The 22,399-nt window shown below is 43.3% G+C and overlaps 2 protein-coding genes across 4 annotated transcripts in view; one reads left to right on the top strand and one right to left on the bottom strand.

Annotated features, from left to right (window-relative positions):
- The window catches only part of NECAB2 (N-terminal EF-hand calcium binding protein 2), a 403,696-nt gene extending 392,266 nt beyond the window's left edge, over window positions 1-11,430 (top strand). Inside the window, exons 15-16 of one of the 3 annotated variants that reach the window (XR_016444200.1) lie at window positions 101-167; window positions 1,452-1,993. The gene's annotated coding sequence lies outside the window, so the exon portion shown is untranslated. Of the gene's footprint in view, window positions 1-100; window positions 168-1,451; window positions 1,994-11,401 lie in introns of those variants that run through there. The other 2 variants (XR_016444201.1, XM_090062952.1) reach the window with 2 other exon arrangements.
- Window positions 11,431-11,628: 198 nt separating this feature from the next.
- The window catches only part of MBTPS1 (membrane bound transcription factor peptidase, site 1), a 50,252-nt gene continuing 39,481 nt past the window's right edge, over window positions 11,629-22,399 (bottom strand). The window contains exons 19-23 of the mRNA XM_090062948.1: window positions 21,638-21,778; window positions 19,266-19,397; window positions 18,533-18,659; window positions 17,364-17,494; window positions 11,629-12,492 (exon numbers count right to left, since the gene is read on the bottom strand). Of these exons, the coding sequence (XP_089919074.1) occupies window positions 12,296-12,492; window positions 17,364-17,494; window positions 18,533-18,659; window positions 19,266-19,397; window positions 21,638-21,778 (728 nt within the window). The 3' untranslated portion in view covers window positions 11,629-12,295. The remainder of the gene's footprint in view (window positions 12,493-17,363; window positions 17,495-18,532; window positions 18,660-19,265; window positions 19,398-21,637; window positions 21,779-22,399) is intronic.

The following is a 22,399-nucleotide window of genomic DNA, read 5'->3' as shown; positions in this document are numbered from 1 at the left end:
TTGGTTCTAAAGGATATATTTAGAAACAATCTCTTGTTTGTGAATCCTTCAAGGCCATTAGCTGATGCAGTTTGTTCTATATCCACATTAACTTTATTAGGTATGTCATGCAGAAGTACCCAAGGATTTACAAGCAATTCAGCATTGCTGGTCATCTGTTGCTTCCTGTAAGTCTTGCCCATAAATAGAAAATATGTGAATAATAAATGTTTCACATGTGCAAATTTTACTTGGCACCTCTAACTCCTTGTTATGGTAGGTGACAACCTACCTTGCTTACCCTGAAACCCAGCACGGACTAATCTGCAGGACTTCTGTAAATTAATTCCTGTTTGACCTAGAGCATATCTTTTAGAACAAAAATCCAACCATCATTCTTTCTATGGTTAATTACCTTCACTACTAAAAATTTGGGCTTGAATTCAGGTTTGAATTTATCTGATTTCAGCCTCCAGCTATTGCACTTTCTTACACCTTTGCCTGCTAGAGGTAATTGCTATTAGACTGTAATCAAGACTGCCATGCATCTTCTGTTTGGTAAACTAAATAGATTGAATGCCTTAAATCCCTCACTCTAAGCCATACCTTCCAATCTTCATATAGTTTTTGTGACTCTTCTCCGAATTCTCTTCCTTATCAACCTTCTCCTTAAATAGTGCATGCTAGACCTAGATAGAGTATCCCCAGTAACCACACCAGCTCAAAACAGAAAGGCTTCAATTTATAACCTCTATACCTCTGCTCAAGATTCCTGTGTTTATACATGTTGGAATCACACTAATAGTTTTGGCTGCAGCATTAGACTGGGGGGTTGTGTTCAATTAATTATCTATCATGATCCCTCCTTTCTTTCCTCTGCATCCTCCCCCCACAAAGTCATCTTCATTTTATGTGATTGGACCTAGCGCAGTGATGGCAAGGAAGTTACATTGTTTACACAACTGAAAAGAGACTCTTATCTGTAGCTTAAATACTCAATATCCCTCAAAAAGCTGGGAATATGTAGTAACTGCTCATTTATATCGGAGCATGCATTTTTACAAATCTGTTGTATTTTGCATGAATCTTCTTATAATCCCAAATCCTGCTGAAATAAGCAGTACAGAGACAACAGTTATTCCAATACAAAACCATTTTGCCATACACTAATGACTAAAGATTTAGGTCACAGCCATGACATGAGCTTGTTAGCAGGAGGTAATGTGTCACACACAGATGCCAAATCTGTTGCAGATGCCGCAGTCGTGGATGACAGTGTTTATAGTCCTTGTGTCACAGTTCATTTGCATGGGAATTTGTCACAGAATGTATTAAGATTACAATTTTCTTTAAGAAATATTTAATAAGTTAAACATATCTTCTTATGCAGTGTCTTTGCTAATCAGACCGATGGGTTATACTCAGGACAAAGACCTAGAAGCTCATATTTTAAATTTTCCTATCTTTCAAAGCCTCCTGGCACTGGCTAAATCACAGGTACTAACCCCAAGGAGCAGCAGGATACCATGCTTGTGACATCACTAGAACCAGTACTTGCACATCAAATACATCCTATGTGAGATCACAGAATTAAGTTCTGTTGAGGCACTACTAGCAAGTGGCAGACAATCTGAAAGAAGGCTATGGGGGAAGGTAAATAGAAAAAAAATGTAAGCAGATCACTGAAATGTATTGCTGTATTGAGAGCAGAAGCATTCAGCACACAGATCTGTGCTTCAAATTATTTTCAATACACTTTTAGAGTTATTTTTTATGATGGTACATGTACAGTTCAATTGGTAGCATTCTCACCTACTTCTGAACAGGTTGCACATGCAAGTCCCACATGTAGAGATGTGCTTTAATGATACTGGAAAGAAAACTTAACACCAGGAGGTTGCTGACCTGCTGGAAGTGCCTTTTTCCAATGTTTTGGAACATGTTCCCATCGCATGACATGTATTGTAAGAATAATTACAACGCATAGGTAGCCTAAAAAGATTTGTTCTCAAACAAGTCCCAAGGCTAGTTAAAAGCTATCATCTAGAGAATATTTACTTTTAGGTTCTCACATTTATCTACCCTATTCACTGTTTCACAAATATTTGCAGCTTGGCATACAGAGGTGTTCCAAGCAACATTCAGTGATGTCCTTTCTACAATAAAATGACTATCAGCAATCAAGAATGTGAAACCAGATTGCAAAGCAGCACTAAAAGCACTGTTTACCAGGTTGGCAAGTACCCTCATCAACAAGCAACTCTCAGTATTCTGGGTTATAAGCAAATCCAAAGCACAGCTCCCTCCTGTCTAGGCAAAGATGCTTACCCATTTACAGCAGGGCTACACCACATGCTAATTGGGTACCAAACAAAGAAGGCAAAATCCCTGCTCTGAGAGAATCATATATCAAAAAAAACAACACTGAGGAAGGCAAAACAGGAGCCGGCCTGTTAATATCTCTATATATCAAATAGGATATGTTAACTGACCTGAACTTTCCAGACATCTGCTGGGAAGAGCAGTCAGCCAGGTCTGACCGCTCACGTAGGTTCCTAGCTGAGATACAGGACTTCCATCTAACCCAGGAGGTGCACAGCCCCACCAGGGGAGACACCTTGTTGGATCTGGTCCTGGGCACAAGTGATGGCCCTGGTGAGGGGGCTGTGGGCGCTTGACCATCTGGGCAACAGTGATCATCACCTGCTGGAATTCACCATCCAGCACAAGGTGGCAAAGGCCTGCAGCAAGGCAGCAGCCCTGGACTTCAATGAAGTAAGGAGAATAGTCGGGGAGACACTGAGTTCCCGGAGGGGAGGGGAGTTGGGTGTCCAGGAAGAGTGGTTGTTCCTTAAGGAGATGATCCTCCAAGGCCAAAGGGAGGTAATCCCAACATGGATCAAAGGGGGCAAGAGGGGGCAAAAGCATCACCAAAGGTTCACCAAAAGCATCCAAGAACATCTCCTAGCTAAAAGGGAGGTGTACACCCAATGGAAGGGTGGGGCCATCACCAGGGAGGACTATACTTCTGTTGCTCAGGACTGCAGGGGGACGGTCAGGAAGGCCAAGGCGGAGATGGAACTGGGACTAGCTACCCAGATCAAGAACAACAAGAAGTCCTTCTTTAAAATACATAGGGGGTAAAAAGAAGGTACTGGGTAACGTGGGTCCTCTGCAGGACACTCTAGGAAATCTGGTTGTTGCACCATACCGCAAAGCTAACCTATTTAACAATTTTTTTGCCTCCATTTTTCTGAGCAGGGACTGGGTTATCCCCTTCACTGAGACCCCCATAGGCCCCCAGGGGAGGTACACCCAGACCTAGGGTGAGGACCTAGTCAGGGAACTTCTGGAGGGACTGGACATATTTAAATCAGCAGGTCCTGATGATCTCCACCCCAGAGTGCTGAGGGAATTAGCCGAGGTCATTGCAGGACCCCTGACACAGCTCTGTGAGGTGCTAGAGGACCAGAAAAGGGCCAATGTGGTACCCATTTTCAAAAAAGGGAGGAAGGAGGACCCCAGAAACTATTAGTCTTACCTGTTAGTCTTACCTCGGTCTTTGGTAAGCTTTTTGAGAAAGTTATCCTGGCACATGTCCACAAGGGGCCAGCAGGGGAGATTATACTTAGGGGCAACCAACACGGGTTCATTAGAGGCAGGTCCTGTCAGACCAACCTGGTGGCCTTCTATGACCAGGTCACAAAATCCTTGGACGCAGGTGTTGCGGTGGACATAGTTGTTCTGAACTTTAGGAAGGCCTTTGGCACTGTCTCTCATCCCATTCTCATTAAAAAAAACTAGGGGACTGTGGCGTTGACACCTACACAGTCAGATGGGTCCCTAACTGGCTAGAGGGCTGTACCCTGGACTGGTCTTATTCGACCTGGAGGGATGTGGGCAGTGGGGTTTCCCAGGGCTCAGTCCTCAGGCCCGCACTGTTCAACATCTTCATCAGAGACTTGGACAAGGGGGTAAAAAGTACCCTGTTCAAATTCGCAGACGACACTAAGCTGTGGAGAGAAGTGGGCATGCTAGAAGAGAGGACTAGGCTGCAATCGGACCTAGATGGGTTACAGGGGAGGGCGGATGAGAATAGGATGGGATTCAACACTGCCAAGTGCAAGGTGATGCAGCTGGGGAGGAAGAACCAGCACCAGACCTACAGACTGCAGAACTCCCTTCTTGTCAGTGCAGAGGCAGAAAAGGATCTCGGAGTCATCATTGATGACAAGATGAACATAGGCTGACAGTGGGAGGACGCGGTCAGGAAGGCCAACCGTACCTTGTTATGCATCCACAGATGCATCACAAGCAGGTCCAAGGAGGTGATACTCCCCCTCTATGCGGCACTGGTCAGGCTGCAGCTGGAGTACCGCGTCCAGTTCTGGGCACCACACTTCAGGAGGGATGTGGACAACATGGAGAGGGTCCAGAAGAGGGCCACCCACATGATCAGGGGACAGCAGGGCAGGCCCTACAAGAAGAGGCTAAGGGACCTGAACCTGTTCAGCCTCCACAAGAAAAAGCTGAGGGGGGGGATCTAGTGGCCATTTACAAACTAGCCAGGGGGACCAGCAGGCATTGGGGGAGTCCCTGTTCCCCCGAGCCTTACCAGGAGTGACTAGAAATAACGGTCACAAGCCAGCAGAGGGTAGATTCAGGCTAGACATCAGGAGGCGCTACTTCACTGTCAGGGCAGCTAGGATCTGGAACCAACTTCCAAGAGAAGTGGTGCTGGCTCTTACCCTAGGGGTCTTTAAAGGAGGCTGGACCACCTTGCCAGGGTCGTTCGCCCCCAGTACTCTTTCCTGCCAAGGCAGGGGGTCAGACTTGATGATCTGCTCAGGTCCCTTCCGACCCTACCAACTATGAAACTGTACCCACATTTTTCCTCAAACATAATGTTGTCAGTCAGTCAGACATAAGCATAGGAAAGTCTGCAGGAGGGATACCATGGTGGAGAGGTGTATTTTAAGATTATAGATAGTAAAGCTCTCCTCTTCTTCTTGAACACCTCCAAGATAGGGGAGAGCATTACCTCCCTGCCAGATTTTGGCAACCCTTACCATAAATAATTTCTTCCTGATGTCCAATCTAAATCTACTCTCCTTCAATTTGTGGCCATTATTTCTAGTAAACCTAAGGGGCACCCTGTGAAAAAAGTGTCCCCTATTCCCTGCTGACCCTCCTGATGAGTTTGTAGACAGCCACGAGATCACCTCTCAGCTTTCTCTTGCAGAGGCTGAAGAGATTCAGGTCCCCCAGTCTGTCTTCATAGGATCTTACCTGCAGGCCCTCAACCATATGAATAGCCCTCCTCTGAACTCTCTCCAGATTATCCACATCCCTCTTGAAGTGCAGCACCCAAAACTGGACACACTACTCCAGCTACAGTTTCACCAGTGCTGCACAGAGGGGAAGTATCACCTCTCTTGACCTGCTTGTGATGCACCTACTAATGCAAGGAAGAGTGCAGTTAGCCTTACTTATTACTTTGTCACATTGGCAACCCATATTCATTTTTGCGTCGACTCTTACTCCGAGATCCCTTTCCACTGCTGTGGTACTCAGAATGGTACTTCCCAGTCCATAGGTGTATTGGAGATTCTCTTTCCCCAGATGCAGCACCTTACACTTATCCTTGTTAAATTGCATCCTACTCTGATCCGCCCACTTCCCCAGTCTATCCAAATCAGCCTGAATTTGCTCCCTGCCTTCCAGTGTGTTTACCCATAGTTTGGTGCCATCTGCAAATTTGGACAGAGTGCTTTCAACACCCACATCCAGATCACTGAAGATATGGAACAGTACTGGTCCAAGGACAGAGCTTTTGGGGACACCACTGCCCACATCTTTCCAGGAGGAAACCAACCCACCACCACTCTCTAGGTATGTCCCCTAAGCCAGTTTTTCACCCACCTTACTGTGAAAAAATCCACAACACAGCTACTCAGTTTGTTTGTGAGAATTGGGTGCGACACTGTATTGAAAGCCTTTTTAAAATCCAAGTAAATAATATCTATCTCCACTCCTGCATCTAAGCACTTTGTGACCTGGTCATAAAAGGAGACCAGGTTAGTCAGGCAGGATCTACTTGCTATAAACCCATGCTGGTTGCCCCTTAACATTGTATTACCCCCCACAAATGTGATCCTTTATGATTTTTTCTAAGGTCTTACCAAGAATAGAGGTGAGGCTAACTGGCCTATAATTACCTGGGTCCTTCTACCTCCCCTTCTTGAAAATCAGGACTACATTGGCTCTTTTTGCAGTCTTCTGGGACCTGTCCTGAGTGCCACAAGTGCTCAAACAGTTGCACCAGTGGTATCGCTATGACACTGGCCAATTCCTTTAGTACCCTTGCATCGGGGCCTTCCAACTTATGTCCACCCCCTCAAAGTACCCCTTCATTAGGTTAGCGCTAACCATTGGTATTTCTCTCACACCAGACTAGTCTCCTTGGGAGGTGTGTTTGTATCCGTGTCCAGGAACACAGAGGCAAAGAAATCATTTAAGAGCTCCGCTTTATCCATCCTATCTATTTTGAGTTGCCCTAGTCCATTCTGTAGCAGCCCTATTTTACCCTGCACCTTCGTCTTGCTCTCTAAGTACTTATCATAGAATCATAGAAGCAGGGTCAGAAGGGACCTTGTAGATCTTCAAGTCTGACCCCCCGCCTGGGTGGGAGAAAAGACTGGACTCAAATGAGTCCAGCCAGGTAGTCATCAAGCCTCTTCTTAAAGATCCCCAGGGTAGGAGCCAGCACCACTTCCCTAGGAAGCTGGTTCCAGCTCCTAGCTGCCCTAACTGTGAAGTAGTTCTTGCGGATGTCTAATCTAAATCTACTCTCTAAGTTTCATAGTTTCTAGGGTCGGAAGGGACCTGAGTAGATCATCTAGTCTGACCCCCTGCCATGGCAGGAAATAATACTGGGGTCAAACGACCCCAGCAAGATGTTCATCCAATCTCATCTTAAAAACCCCTAGGGTAGGAGCCTGCACCACTTCTCTTGGAAGCTGGTTCCAGATCCTAGCCGCCCTGACCGTGAAGTAGCGCTTCCTGATATCTAGCCTAAATCTGCCCTCTGCCAGCTTGTGACTGTTATTCCTGGTCACTCCTGGCAGTGCACGGGGGAATAGTGACTCCCCCAGTGCCTGCTGATCCCCCCTGACTAGTTTATAACAGGCCACTAGATCCCCCCTCAGCCTTCTCTTCTGGTCCCGTAGCCTCTCCTCGTAGGGCCTGCCCTGCTGTCCCCTGATCATGCGGGTGGCCCTCCTCTGGACCCTCTCCATGCTGTCCACATCCCTCCTGAAGCGCGGCGCCCAAAACTGGACGCAGTACTCCAGCTGAGGCCTGACCAGTGTTGCATAGAGGGGGAGGATCACCTCTTTGGACCTGCTTGAGATGCACCTGTGGATGCACGACAAGGTCCAGTTAGCCCTGCCAACCGTGACCTTGCATTGTCAGCCCACGTTCATCTTGGAGTCAATAATGACTCCAAGCTCCCTTTCTGCCTCCATGCTCTCAAGAAGGGAGTTTCCCATTCTATAATGTGCTGCTGGTTACTACTGCCCAAGTGCAGCACCCTGCACTTGTCAGTATTGAAACGCACCCTGTTTATGTCAGCCCACTCCTGTAACCTAACCTTTCCCTCCCTACTAGCGTGCTCACCTCCTCCCAAATTTTGGTATCATCAGCAAATTTAAACAGGTTGCAATTCACCCCATCGTCCAAATTGCTGATGAAGAAATTGAACAGCACGGGCCCCAGGACCGAGCCCTGGGGGACCCCACTGCCCACTTCCCCCCAGGTTGAATATGACCCGTCCACCACCACCCTCTGAGTACGACCCTTGAGCCAATCTGCAATCCATCTGACTGTGTAGGCATCAATGCCAGTCACCTAGTTTTTTAATGAGGATGAGGTTGGAGCCAGTGTCAAAGGCCTTGCTGAAGTCTAGAAAGACTACGTCCACGGCAACACCTGCATCCATTGCCTTTGTGACCTGATCATAAAAGGCAATCAGGTTGGTCTGACTTGACCTGCCCCTAATGACACCATGCTGGTTGCCCTTGAGCATCATCCCTGAAGCCAGCCCATCACAGATGTGCTCTTTGAGGATCCCAAGGATAGAAGTAAGACTGACAGGCCTATAGTTGTCCGGGTCCTCTCTCTTCCCTTTTTTGAAGACGGGGACCATATTAGCTATGTTAGTTATCTTCCAGCTAGACTTCCAAAAGGCCAACTTTTAAAAGGCCTTTACTCTTAATCTTTGTTGCCAACTTGAGTTCTGTATCTGCTTTGGCCTTCCTCACTGCTTCCCTGCAAGCGTAAGCAAAGCAGGTATACTATTCTTTGGTGGCTGCCCCCTGCTTCCACAGCCTGTAAGCTTCTCTTTTCCTCTGAAGGCTCTCCTGAATTTCCCTGCTCAGCCAAGAAGGTATTTTGGCTCCTTTACTTCCGTTTATATGTACTGGGATGGTACCCTTCTGGGCCTGAAGGATCAGTCCCTTGACAAACTCCCACCCTTCTTGGACTCCCAGATGTGCTTACCCCTCAGCCCCACTCCAACTAATCTCCTGAGCTCATTCAAGTTGGCCTTTTGGAAGTCTAGCACTTCTGCCCGACTAGCTGTCTTACCCATCTTTCACCAGATAGTGAATCCTATCAACTGGTGGTCACTATCCCCTAGGTTACCTTGTACTTGTAGATCCCCTACCAAGTCCTCCCTTGTGGCCAGCACCAAGTCAAGTAAGGCGTTTCCCCTAGTGGGACTGCATACCTCCTGTGTTAGGTGCAGGTCCTGTATGCAGGTTAGGAACCTATATGAACAGGCAGACCTTCTTCACTCTAGGACTGAAGCTGGAAAAAGCAGTCTCCCCTCTTGTTGAATATAGGCTAATTCCCCCTTATTAGCCTCTCCTTTCCTTTGCTTCATGTTTCAGCATATTAGCTGCACTCACTATTGCAATGAGCTCCAGCTGCACCTACCTTTCTACCACTTAATCCTTGTAGAGCTAGCAAGTAAAAAAAGGGTTGTGGGCTTTGCTCCTGTTTGTGGACTTTTTGCCAAGCCATTTGTAGAGTCTCTGCCAGGATATTAAAAGATACATAATTACCAAGAAAGTTAATACAGCTGTAACTAGATTCTTTCCTGCCTGTTAATTCCCAAAGCTATTTGCATGCAAGATAGTGTTTGCTCCCTCAAGAGCCACCTTTTCAAAGCTGTATTTGATCTACCTCAAAAGAGCAGAAAGAAGTAGAGCTGCAAGAGTACTTATTCAAATGAAGGTAGTTAAAGTTATGGCCATGGGACTTCTGCAGAAATGTTTAAAGTCTACTGATGTGTTTAAATCCTCTGTGAAAAAGCAAGCAGGTTGAGATACTGGACAGCTGGACCCCAGTGTTGCAAACAAACAACACTGCTTACTTGATTTCAAAGGCACTACACACATTCACAGCATTAACTGAAATCACAAGTGTTTGGAAGACAAAGGCTTTTCAGACCAGATCCTCTTTTCAATAAACAATGTCTTTTCTTAACACATGGTGGCCTAGCACAGCAGGGCCTTAATTTCTGTAGTAGCCTTTAAGGAGCTACTGCAATTAAGGTGATAATTATTCATACAGGAAGAATCTGTTATCACATTAATTTCATTTTTGGGTACTGCTACTTGCACAGATTTGAACTCATGCTATACTGGTAAAAGCAGTTTTGCTAGTCTACACCAAGGACTTCAGATTTATGAGGACTTGAGCTGTTATGTCAATCAGGGATCATACCTCTTCATTCCTCTCTCTGACTGATGTAGCTATGCTACCAGAATTCGGTAATGTAGATGTGACCAGAAATAGCACAAGGCTTATCTACCAAAAATCAAATATACCTATTTTTAAGAAGCCCTAATTTGCCATATTACTCATTTCATTAATTTTTGTCCTTTCAGCCCTGATAACCTGTTGCCTTATGCAGGAAACCACGGCACAGGACATTGGAAAGGTCCACATCCTATTCTGGTCTAGAGCAGAAATCAAAATTAAGCACATACCCCGCACTGGGAAATAAAACAGAAGCAACCCAAAATCAAAACCCAAAGCCAGCATCTTCCCCCAAGGGAGATGACCAGAGATTTCCAGTCCTGAGGATTTTTTCAAGTTATTTTCACCCTATGAACACCAAATATATACATGATCATAAATAATATAGGCCCCTACAAAAAAAGAGCAAAGGATGAAGTGCCCCCACTATATTCCTCTTCTCCCTGCCTGCCCACCTTCTTGTCTATCACTACCATTTCTTTTGTCCTCCCTCATTATTTATAATTCACAATAACCAAGTTGTTAGATAAATACTGTTAATTTGAACCCTAAGCCACTGATACTTAGACTTTATAAGTTATTTTCTATATTTTTACACAACTTCCTAAGAAACCCATCTATAAATTAGAATAGTTTTGACACAGACCAGGTTTTTAGCTTAGTTATACAACCTAGTTACAATATGGTTAGATCCAGTCTGCTCTACAGGGTTTTAACTGGATTGTATTGGCTTTGAGAACATAGATTCATAGATGTTTAAGTAGGAAGGGACCTTAACAGACTGAATCTGACCCCCTGCCCTGGGTAGGAAAGACCACTGGGGTCAGGTGACCCCAGTCACGTGCGTGTCTAACCTCCTGTTAAAGACCCCCAAGGTAGGGGAGAGCACCACCCCCCTTGGAAGCCCATTCCAGATTTTGGCAACCCTTACTGTAAAGTTCTTCCTGATGTCTAACCTAAATCTGCTGTCTGTTTGTGGCCATTGTTTCTAATTAACCCAAGGGGTGCCCTGGTAAACACAGCATCTCCTACTATTCCTTGCTGTCCCCCCACGATGAATTCTCTTGTGGAGGCTGAAGAGATCCAGGGCTCTCAATCTCTCCTCATAGGGCTTTGCCTGCAGGCCTCTAACCATATGAGTGGCCCTCTTCTGAACCCTCTTGAAGTTGTCCACATCCCTCTTCATGGGCAACTGGTGCCTCCCAAGTCTGGGGGGTGGGCACCAGATTGCCCAAGGGGGAGGGAGCTGCTGATGACTGACCGGGGGGGAAGTGTGGTTAATTTTACTGATCACTTTGTCACACTGATGACTCCTGTTCATCTTGGAGTCAACAGTGACTCCAAAATCCCTTTCAGAAGCCGTGCTACTGAGAAGGTCCCCCGCCAGCCTCTAAGCATGTTGGCGATTCCTTCTCCCTAGATGCAGCACTCTGCATTTGTCCTTCTTGAACTGCATCCTATTCTGTTCCGCCCACTGTTCCAACCTGCCCAGATCTGCCTGGATTTATTTCCTACCCTCTGATGTCTTAACTTTGCCCCATAATTTAGTCTCATCTGCGAATATGTTGCAACTAAATCTCTCATTTTTGTGGTTTAGATCAGCGGTTCCCAGACTCTGACAGACTGCACACCACTAAGACAGTGAGTATTAAGGCTGATTGGCTAAATACTCAGAAACAAAATCCACCATTTGGGATACTGCAAACTGGTATGTTAAAGCTAAGGCTAAAAAGTAGGAGAGAACAAACACAGCCTCAGAATCCTTCTGTAGCTTGGCAGTCTGTTGTCCTATGCCGGATGGAGAAAGAACTGGTATAAGCACCATTTTTTTCCAGCTTCATATAGGTAACATATTTATTGAAAATCTGCTCCACCAACAATGGTGAAATTATGACCAAAAAATTACAAAACATCATGGTAATTGGCTTTATAAAAATAAACAGAAGGACTATGTCTCACTGATTTGTACCTGTTTCCCTCAAATATACCAATTCCACTTTACACTGTCCTCCTTTAACAATGTAAATTTTGCTCTTCATCATAATACAGTATTAGAAAATTGCATTCCGTCCAGAAAAAATGGTTTTTGCTTCCAAATAGCAGAGGTCCTTAAAGTAACGTTTCCCTCCCCAACAATAAATATAGAAAATAGCCTCTAAAGAAATGAATTTTAGTTTGGTCAGTTAAAAAAAAAAAAAAAAAAAAAAGGGAAAAGAAAAAGAAAAAGGTCCTTCTTCCCTCTTGGGATACGTAGTGACTAAGCATTTTAAACAGTGTTCAAGTCTTTGGTGAGTTCAGCTGCTTAAAATCAGTTTTATATACATATGATAAAATTAGTTCCTTTTTTTAAAAAACAAACAAAAAAAATGAGATGATGTCATAGGTGAATCATCTGTACAAATCACCATATCTGATGGATCTTTATTAGGAGCAACCACCTATCCAGTATAGCAATTAGTAAGGGAAGATCATCTTTGGCAAATGTGGTCTGTCAAACTGAAGGTGTCTTTGGCGGATGAACCTGTTGCATAAGCTGTGGTCGCTTGACTCTCGGTTTCCGCCTCTTTGGCCTGCTCTTAGCTTTGTTGATCTGCACCACAAAGAATGCCAAAACCACCATGGCACCAAGAAACGCAAAGACAGGTATAGTCTGTCCCACATCCTGGTTATAGCGGCCAGGCATTATACCTGTAGAAGGGAGTGGGAGGAGAAACAATTAGCAACTGTACTTGTTTCAGTACAATGTTTGCATTCTATCCATCTACAGTTAGTACAGTAACTGTTCTAAATTTAGCAATTTAATGAGACCAATTAATCAGAAAACATTTGAAAAGGGAAAATATTAAATGCAGAACAATTAATGGCATAGTAAAGAGAGATTTCATCTCGACTTTGTTTTGAAAAAAGAAGAGCGCTCAATACGTAGCAGCTATGTTTTTCTTGTTAGGGAAAACAAGATTAAAAAACAAACAAACAAACAAACACACACAACAAAAAAACCTAACCAGGAACACATTTTAAATTTAAGCCATACATTAACAGCAAATATTGATGCAGTCAGCAGATTAATTTTCAACTGCTCAGGCTGCTTTACATGGACAAACTGAGGGACAGGTTTGAGACTAAACCTTCTTTTTTAAAGCCCTAAAACAGAATGAATGGCAGAGATCCCAGTGCCAGTAAAGGAAAACTCATGAGGGAAGTGACACTGTATCAAGCTGAAAACTCTGCTAACTACCTGGCAATACTTTACAATCCCTTCCTGTCCTAGAGTCAATTTGCAGACTCGTCGTGCACACAATTCTTATTATCTTAATGGGAATTCTCCATCCACAGACTTAAAGGACAAAACAGCCCTCCCCAAAATACAACTTGAAAAGCCTGCCCTTTAGACTACTGTTAATATCCATCAGGTAACCAGACAAAAAAAAGAAACCTTGACTGGCCAAAGGGTTATCATCACAAAAATTATTATCCAAATAGCAGTGTCATTTAGACTTCGATGTGCTGCAGTCAATGAAGCTTTCAGTAGAAACAATTGAATGTAATCTACATTTATTTAAATAGGTCACTGTGAATTTGAGATGCACAGTTTAGTTTGGACTGTAGGCCTAAGAAAGGAAAACAATAGTTTAACATGGTACAGCTAACATATCACTGAAAATAGTCACTACTCTAAATATTAGATATTGTACATTTACTTAAGTTACACCAACATTTGCAGTTGTTTCATGTTATGTGAAAGAGTTCAATCTAGAGATGCATGAAAATGCTTCATCTGCAAAATCCTGAATTCCATCTCTAAAAGTTGATTCAAACTCAAGACCATGACAACTATAAACTCTGATCAACACACAAACCATTTTTTGAACCTAAGGTAAAACCACTTGTATAATCTACATATATTTTAGGCAGAAGGCAGGGCAGTATGTATGACACCTGGTAGACGACCTCCTTCAGAGAAGCACAAGTTTCTGTAAGCTACAGCCTACCTCAGAAATCAAATCCATTCACCGGACGAAGCAGTCTATAAAAACTCACACCTCTCTGAACAATTTAGCTGTGGTAATCTGAAGTTAGGCAGAAGGCAGGGTAGAGTGGCACCTTGAAGACTACCTACCTGCTTCTCTATAAATATTTATTCTAATCAGCAGCTACTAATATTATTCTTAACCTTATTACAAGGTTCCAACATTGCCAGGACTCAGTAACTTAAAAGGCAAGGGACGTAGTTGTCATGGGCGATCTAAATTACCTGGACATCTGCTGGGAGGAGCAGTCAGCTAAGTCTGACCACTCACAGAGGTTCCTGGCTGAGATACAGGACCTCCCCTTAACCCAAGAGGTGCACAGTCCTACCAGGGGGAATGCCCTGCTGGACCTGGTCCTAGCCACAGGTGACAACCTAGTGAGGTGACTCCAGGCCCTTGACCACCTGTGTGATAGCGATTATCACTTGCTGGAATTCACCATCCAGCACAGGGTGTCAAGGGCCTGCAGCAAAGCTGTAGCCTTAGACTTCAAGAAGGCCAACTTCAATGAGCTGAGGTGATTAGTGGGGGAGGCATTAGGGTCCTGGAGAGTAGGAAAACTGGGTACCCAAGATAAGTGGTCATTCCATAAGGAGATGATAAACAGAGCCCAAGGGGTGACAATCCCAACAAGAAGCAAAGGGGGCAAGAGTGCCCAAAAGGCCCCCTGGCTCACCAAGGGCATTCATGAATGCCTGACTGCCAAAAAGGAGGCGTACCCCCAGTGGAAGGGAGGGGCTATCACCAAAGAGGAGTATACCTCCACCGTCCGCTTCTGTAGGGGGGCTGTTAGGAAAGCTAAGGCAGATATGGAACTAGGGCTAGCATCAAGGATAACAAAAAGTCCTTTTTTTAAATGCGTAGGGAGAATGAAGGCTCTGGGTAATGTGGGGCCCCTGCAGGATATGCTTGGCAATCTGGTGGTCGCACCAGAGGAGAAAGCAGATCTCTTTAACAATTTCTTTGCCTCTATTTTCTTAGACTCCCCTACCGAGATTCAGGACGGACTTGGGAGAAACTCCGCCAAGCCTAGGGTCGGGGAGGACCAGGTTAGAGAACTTCTGGAGGGGCTGGAGGTGTTCAAATCAGCAGGTCCAGATGTTCTCCACCCCAGGGTGTTAAGGGAATTGGCAGAGGTTATCACAGAGTCCTTGGCACAGCTTTATGAGCACTTGTAGTGCTCTGGCCAGGTGCCAGACGACAGGAAGAGGGCCAATGTGGTTCCCATCTTTAAAAATGGGAAGGAGGAGGACCTGGGCAACAATAGGCCCGTTAGTCTTACTTCAATCCTGGGGAAGCTGTTTGAGAAGATTATCAAGGAGCATATCTGTGATGGGCCAGCAGCGGGGATGATGGTGAAGGCCAATCAGCATGGTTTCATTAGGGGCAGGTCCTGTCAGACCAACCTGATTGCCTTCCACAATCAGGTCACGAAAAAAAAAAAAAAAAAATCACTGGACGCAGGTGTCGCCATGGACGTAGTCTTTCTGGACTTCAGGAAGGCCTTTGACACTGTCTCCCACCCCGTTCTCATTAAAAAGCTATGTGACTGTGGCACTGATGCCTACACAGTCAGATGGACTGCAAATTGGCTGAGGGGTCATACTCAGGGAGTGGAGGTGGACGGGTCATTTTCGACCTGGAGAGAACTGGGCAGTGGGGTCCCCCACGGCTCAGTCCTTGGGCCCACATTTGTTCAATTTCTTTATTAATGACTTGGACGATGGGGTGAAGAGCAGCCTGTTTAAATTCACAGACGACACCAAGATTTGGGGTGAGGTGGGCACGTTAGAAGGGAAGGACAGATTACAGCAGGGCCTGGACAGGTTACAGGGGTGGGCAAACGAAAATAGACTGTGATTCAATACTGACAAGGAGCAGGGTGCTGCATTCGGGCAGTAGGAACCAGCAGCATACCTATAGGCTGGGGAATTCCTTTCTCAAAAGCACAGCGGCAGAAAGAGATCTTGAAGTCATTACTGATGCCAAGATGAACATGGGCCGACAATGCGAGAACACGTTCAGTAGGGCTCACCGTACCTTGTCCTGCTTCCACAAATGCAACACAAGCAGGGCCAAAGAGGTGATCATCCCCCTCTGTGCAACACTGGTCAGGCCGCAGCTGGTGTACTGCATCCAGTTCTGGGCACTGAACTTCAGGAGGGATGTGGACAACATGGAGAGGGTCCAGAGGAGGGCCACTCGCATGATCCGGGGACAGGAGGGAAGACCCTATGAGGAGAGGCTATGGGACCTTAACCTGTTCAGCCTTCACAAGAGAAGGCTGAGGGGGGACCTGGTGGCCATCTATAAACTTACTAGGGGGGACCAGCGGGGTTTGGGAGAGACCTTGTTCCTCCGAGCGCCTCCCGGAGAAACAAGGAATAATGGCCATAAGTTGCTAGAGAGTAGGTTTAGACTAGACATCCAAAGGCACTACTTCACAGACAGGGCGGCTAGGATCTGGAACCAACTTCCAAGGGAAGTGGTGATGGCTCCTACCCTGGGGGTCTTTAAGAGGAAGCTCGATGTTTACCTGGCTGGGGTCACTTGAGCCCTGTTTTCTCTCCTGCCCAGGGCAGGGGGTCAGACTAGAAGGTCTACAAGGTCCCTTCCAACCCTACCTCTATGAAAACTTATCTTGCTCATTTGACTAGGTGAGCAACCTGATAATAGGAAACAGAGTGGCACCCAGGACTAGGTCTTGTAATAGAAATGGAGCAGAACAGCTAAAGCCGGGGCCAACTCTCCCAGAGAGAATGAAGGATGATGGTAAAGATGCCAGGAGCCCTGTGCACATCCAAAAGGGTAGTGAGGTGACAGAAGCCTCATTTTACTCAGCTAGCATGAAATGCTGAGCCTCAGAGACACGTAGCTGTTCCAAGACTTTTATAACTGGATTTACTGGAAAGTGATGGTGGGCACAATGCCTTCTTGGTGCATAAATTAAAAACAAACATATATCATAAAACCATGGGGATGAGAGCAAGCACAGATAATGTGAGGCCCTCATGTTCATTTATTGACACCTTACTATGATGTGTAAAGCTAAGTATATGCTTATAAAACCCACTAAATTTTATGCAAATGTAAATATGCCCTAGCATGTGCAGTTCTGTTAAGATCACCCTGTTATTAGTTATTTTACCAGGTTGGTAAAATAATTAATATCATGACAGAATTTTATCCTTAACAGTGTCCTATTTTCAAGTAAATCTTGAGTCTTTTCTAGTTCTACACAAAAGGTAACAAAAGCCATAGCATGATGGTCTTAAAACTACAAAATTATTACAGAAGTCAGTATAGTATATTTTGAGTCTATTTAAGTCATTCACTAAAAGCTTAATTTAAACAAATACAAATATATATATTTCAGTACAGCAAACCTTTATACCACCAGTCACCTCTGCAGTTTGAGGTTTCCCCCAGGAAAAAGACTTGCCATCTTTTTGCCCTTTAGGCAAAATTGAATTTTTTTTTTAGTAACAATTTTATATAAAGAAACAAACATAAAACTTTCTAACGCACCTCCTGGAATGTCCCATGCTCCACTTTCTCCAGGGGATAAAGGTCTTACTTGGGGTCGGTTTTGTCGAAAGTTGGGTAAAGCCACTTTATCCAAGTCAATTGATAACAACTTCTGATGCTTCCAAAGGTTGCTGAAAGAAATGATAATGTAAGTGTTGGTATGCTGATCCAAATATTTCAATGTGCTTTGCAGACTGTGTGTGGCAGAGATCTGAACAAAAACGTCAGTAAACTAGAGAAGATGTAACAAAACAATGTTATATTGTTTCTAAATTTTATAAGAAAACAGGTTTCCAATGTTCTAGAAAGGAAGTCCAGAGAATCACCATTTATTTAAAAATCTGTTTGTGTGGACTACCAGATGTTAGCCATAGTGATTCACTGGAAAACTACAGGACATACTGGCTGCTTATAGACTTAAAAAACAAACAAACAAACAAACAAACAAACAAAAAAGAAAACCACAATTTACTTTCAGCTTGGCACGCTCCTGCATTGAACACAGCTCATGCTCAAAAGCAGCATCATGGTAGTTTGACCCGGCTTGCCCAGCATCTATATAGATCAGTCCCTTCAGCAGAGCTTTTTGGCACTTGTCTAATAGCTGACTGAATCAGCTATTAGATAAAAAGTGCCAAAAAGCTCCGCTGAAGCACCCAATTTATACAGACACTGGAGAGCCGTGTCAAACTAACATACTTCCTCCTTCATTAAAGCACTGTTCCCCCAGCCCCCACACATCTGTCAGTGGTCACCGATTTGTTCATCCCTAAGCAATCAAGACATTTCCATCAAGACAGACACACTCAAAAAGTATAAAAGGTATTTTTAGTTTTCTAAAAAGAAAAAGCAATGCAGATTTGTATCACTGTCATTCATGAGATCATGTAGCTAGCAGATTACAAGCACCCTGGATATATGCTATTTTATTTGTGAAACTGCCTACAAAGTTCTAAGATGTCGTAAGTCATAGCTGTCATAATGGAGCTGCATAAAAATGTGCCAGAAATGCATTAACCTCATTTTCCTATGTGATATATCCCATGTTTACTCACCTACATAAGGTTTAAGAAACAGAAGCAATTAGCACCTGACACAAAAGACTTCTAAAAAGCATGTCCAAAAATGAAAATCTATATTATACCATATATAAAAATACATATAATAACCTGGGTGCAGTTTCATTCAGAGGCTGTGGTTTGGCCCAGGACAAATGAGGACAAGCTGGAAGAGAACGGGGTTTTGGGTCTCCCAAGTAAGCCTCAAGCACTTTTGAATACCGGTGAAGATGATTACCTGAAAGTCCGTTGTTATACAAAGAAAGATAAAAATTACAATCAAGAAACTACACTTAGATATTTTTTTTCAAATATTAAAACTATAACAAGCATAACTGCAGGTAAGAACGACTGCTTTGCAAACTATCCTAGAGCTTAGCTTCGCTGCTAAACAACTAAACAGCATCTTCCAAATCAAAATGGTAAGTGTACAGTCAACAGCCTGCCAGTTTTTAAACCTCTTGAGTGTTGGTAATCGTTATTTTAGACAAAATTGTGCTCTTAAGTTCTCTGTAAACTTTAAGCACTCAGTATCTACCCAGCTTTCATTTATTTGTCAGGTTTTATGTTAGAGATGTGTTCAGCAACTGTAATTACATAGGCAAATTTGCATGATACTGATAACAAACCTGTATTTTAAAAATGAAGTGTATTTATGAATTATTTTAAATCTATAAAAAGATTGTAAATGCCGCATTAAGAATACATGAAAATTCTGGGCAACTTACTAACCAATCAGCTTCCTGATGCACAACATGGTCCTAGCACACTTGGGGTACCTTAGAAAAACAACATTAGGCCAAAAGAAAACATTCCTGGCTCTGATGAGTAAACTAGTCCTCACCTTCCATCCTTTCAGGAAGAGAGTAGCCTGCTCCTGTTGGAGGCCGCTGTCTGTTTTCAGAATGACTGAGACTTGGTGGCATCACTCCATAGGAAGTATACTGCAGAAGGGAATCTAACAGCCAAAAGCAGTCTGTGGATTAAGTAAGATTTTTAAATAATGCAGTCATGATTGAGTTTTAAATATGTTGCCAAATAGTGTTAAACGTATCTAATTTCTCTCTGGTTTTTGTTATTGTTTTAAATGTTTTGTTTTAAATGTACTATGCTTTTCCCCCATACACCTAGAAGATAAACTGACAGATGGAGTGACTTCTAATGAGTCAAACAACAAACTGTTTAGTTTTAAATGAAAATATTTTCTTATCTTCTGAACAAAAAATGTCTAATACTTGAGGCTAGAATTAGGTCATTCCACAACAGTGTTAAATTATTGGGAATTCTGGTTTGGCAAAATTTAGAACTTCAAATGGAGTTACTACCCAAGATAGCAATTTATCTGCTCACGTGTAGAAGCTATTAGGCATCTTTTACCTTCTTGAGCATCCTTCACTTTCTAACATCTCTCAGAGACACACTTTGAATGTCAGTTTGCCCTGGCCTACTGTAAAACTCAGAAGAAACAAGCGTCACAAACAATTTAAAAAAGTAGGGGTATTGTTATATATTACATTTAGATCATAGTAAGTATTAATACAACTCAGAAAGTTATTGTAGTACCACACCAGAATCTTGATCTGGTTCTGGTGTGGTCCTGGCGCTAAGACCAAAAAATCAGCTGATTCTTGGTCTCAGCCCTAGGACTGCATTGGAGCCAGTGTGTTGCAAAGGCTGAGAGTGACACTGGCACCCAGTAGTGCACCCAAGCATTGATCTGGCTTTGACACAATGCAGTGCAGGGGTTCCTGTGCAGTGCAAGGTTTGGGACTGGTTCTTGTGCTATGCCAGTGTTGTCTTCAGCTTCGTTACATTACTGCATAGGAGACTTGAAATGCCAGGGCTCTGGTGAGGTAGGGAATAGGGGGAGGAAGGAGCCCAGCAAACAGCTTTGTCAGACGCTCATGCCTCCCATCACATCAGGATCCCCTGATCATATTGCCTCCATGGAGCAGTCTGACATCAGCTCAACACACGTTACATAATATGATCTGGAGATGCTCCTCTCTGGAAAAGACCTAACTTTACCAAACTACAATGGCACTTACCACATGCTTCACTACTTGAAGGCTGAGACACTAGTGTTGCAACTGCAGTTAGCACATGCTAAGTGTAATGTGCAACAATACCCTATGCCTCCTCTGTCTCAAACTGTCTGAAATTATGGTTTGCAAAACAGGGACAAGCAAAGATTAATACATTTCAAATACATAGCAAAACATTTTTCTCAGAATTTCTCTATCTTGAAGGGTCATTCAGTGGGAAAGGCGAGTTAATCTTCATAATTCTAACGTCACATAAAATCTCCACCTTCGGTTTTTACGCAACTGATATTCACATATGCTAGAAATTTAAGGTCAGCAATGTCTCAGCAAGAGATACAGCTGCTAATTCATAACTTAACAGCCAATGTAATGGAATTGGTCAAGCTTTCCAGCATGCTTGTCTCATAAGAGTATACACCCCAAATTTAAGAAAAATCAATGTTTAAGTCATGGCTTACAATTGCTAGACTAATTTCTTAACTATCTATCATCCTTTGCACTGTAGGTGTTTTAATAACCTCTAGTAAATCTGCAACGCTCTGATGTCACCATGTTTGTGAATTAGACACTACATTAATTGGAAGACATTTAGGAGGAGAGAAGCCAACTAAGTTATACAACGAAAATGACTATAAAAATTGTATCCTAGGGTTCTATACTTGGTTCCCAATGACTTGAAATCAGAATGTGTTCATTTTGCAAATAAAGAAAGCTTTTCCAAGTGTTAAGGCTGGATGTTCACCCTGTGATCTGCCAGTATTCCTTCTGGTTTATACATCAGAAACACAACAAAGACACTGCTACTGGAAAATTATATGAATAGGGTCTGAGCATAATCCTGCTGCTCCAGCACTCTGCCAGTGCTACCTGGAGTAAAAACCTTTACTTTTGTCAGAACAGCTCTCTTGATAAGTACAAAAATGAAGTTTGCTGAACATCATGGAGCTATTTTACAGTCATGCTTCTTAACAACTGCAATTTGAGATTATACAAGGTACTGCTTCACAAATATGTGAGAAAACAATTTTCAATATTGTTATGAAGAAATCACCTCTGGCTTGGTGCCATTTAAAATGGTCTCCTGGCAAGCATAAACATTATTGATAGGAGTTCTAATCATCAGCACCACTATCATATTGCACCTTTATTCTGCATCTCATAATTTAGATACCTTTCTGCCGATGGCTATCATCCAAACAGTTAGAATCTCCGTACAGTACTATTCTGCCTCCACCTTCAGAAGGAATTTGGTAGAGTCCCAAAATGGGAACATTTTCTATTGTAGCAGTCTCTTGCTTTAAAACTTCAAGACCTGAAGAAGCAAGAGGGAAAGTTTTAAAATTTTAAAATATATATGAGAGTTCAACACACAACAACCTTCCACATCAAAAAATTAAAAATCACCAGCCATGAAGAAACACACTTATTTGGCTCCTTATTTTAAAATAGGTTAATACAAAAAGTTCCTAGGTAAATTTGTACCAGCGATGGTGATGATGATAAGACTCAAAGTAACTTTGAAACTAATATGAAAGATCATATTAGATAATCTACCTAGCTTCTTAAAATTTAAGTCAGCAGAAAAGTCTGTTTTCCCACAAAAGATCTTTCCTTCAATGAAAAGAACAAAGGTTTTTTTTAATTAAATATAAAGTGATTTTATGAAAATAATGTTTTTGTAAGACTGAGCAACACCTACTAATTTAAAAATTGGCCACTGCGACACAAAATGATTTACATCCACATATTTGGTAGCAATGTTTCAACAGCATTAGGTGCCTCAAAACTGTCATGAAACTGGAAACAATGGTTTCCTAAAATAAAGCACAATAAAATGTAACGTCTCACAGAAGATAACCACATTTATCAGGCATAGCTCTCAGGAATCAAGTCAAACATTTTCTAGTGTGCACTTTTCATTCTCACTGCACAA

The sequence above is a fragment of the Crocodylus siamensis genome, chromosome 9 (assembly GCF_052110815.1).
Source record: "Crocodylus siamensis isolate JL-2025a chromosome 9, ASM5211081v1, whole genome shotgun sequence".
Taxonomy (NCBI): Eukaryota; Metazoa; Chordata; order Crocodylia; family Crocodylidae; genus Crocodylus; species Crocodylus siamensis.
The sequence above is the reverse complement of the archived record's forward strand: the minus strand, read 5'-3'. Positions and strand labels throughout refer to the sequence as shown.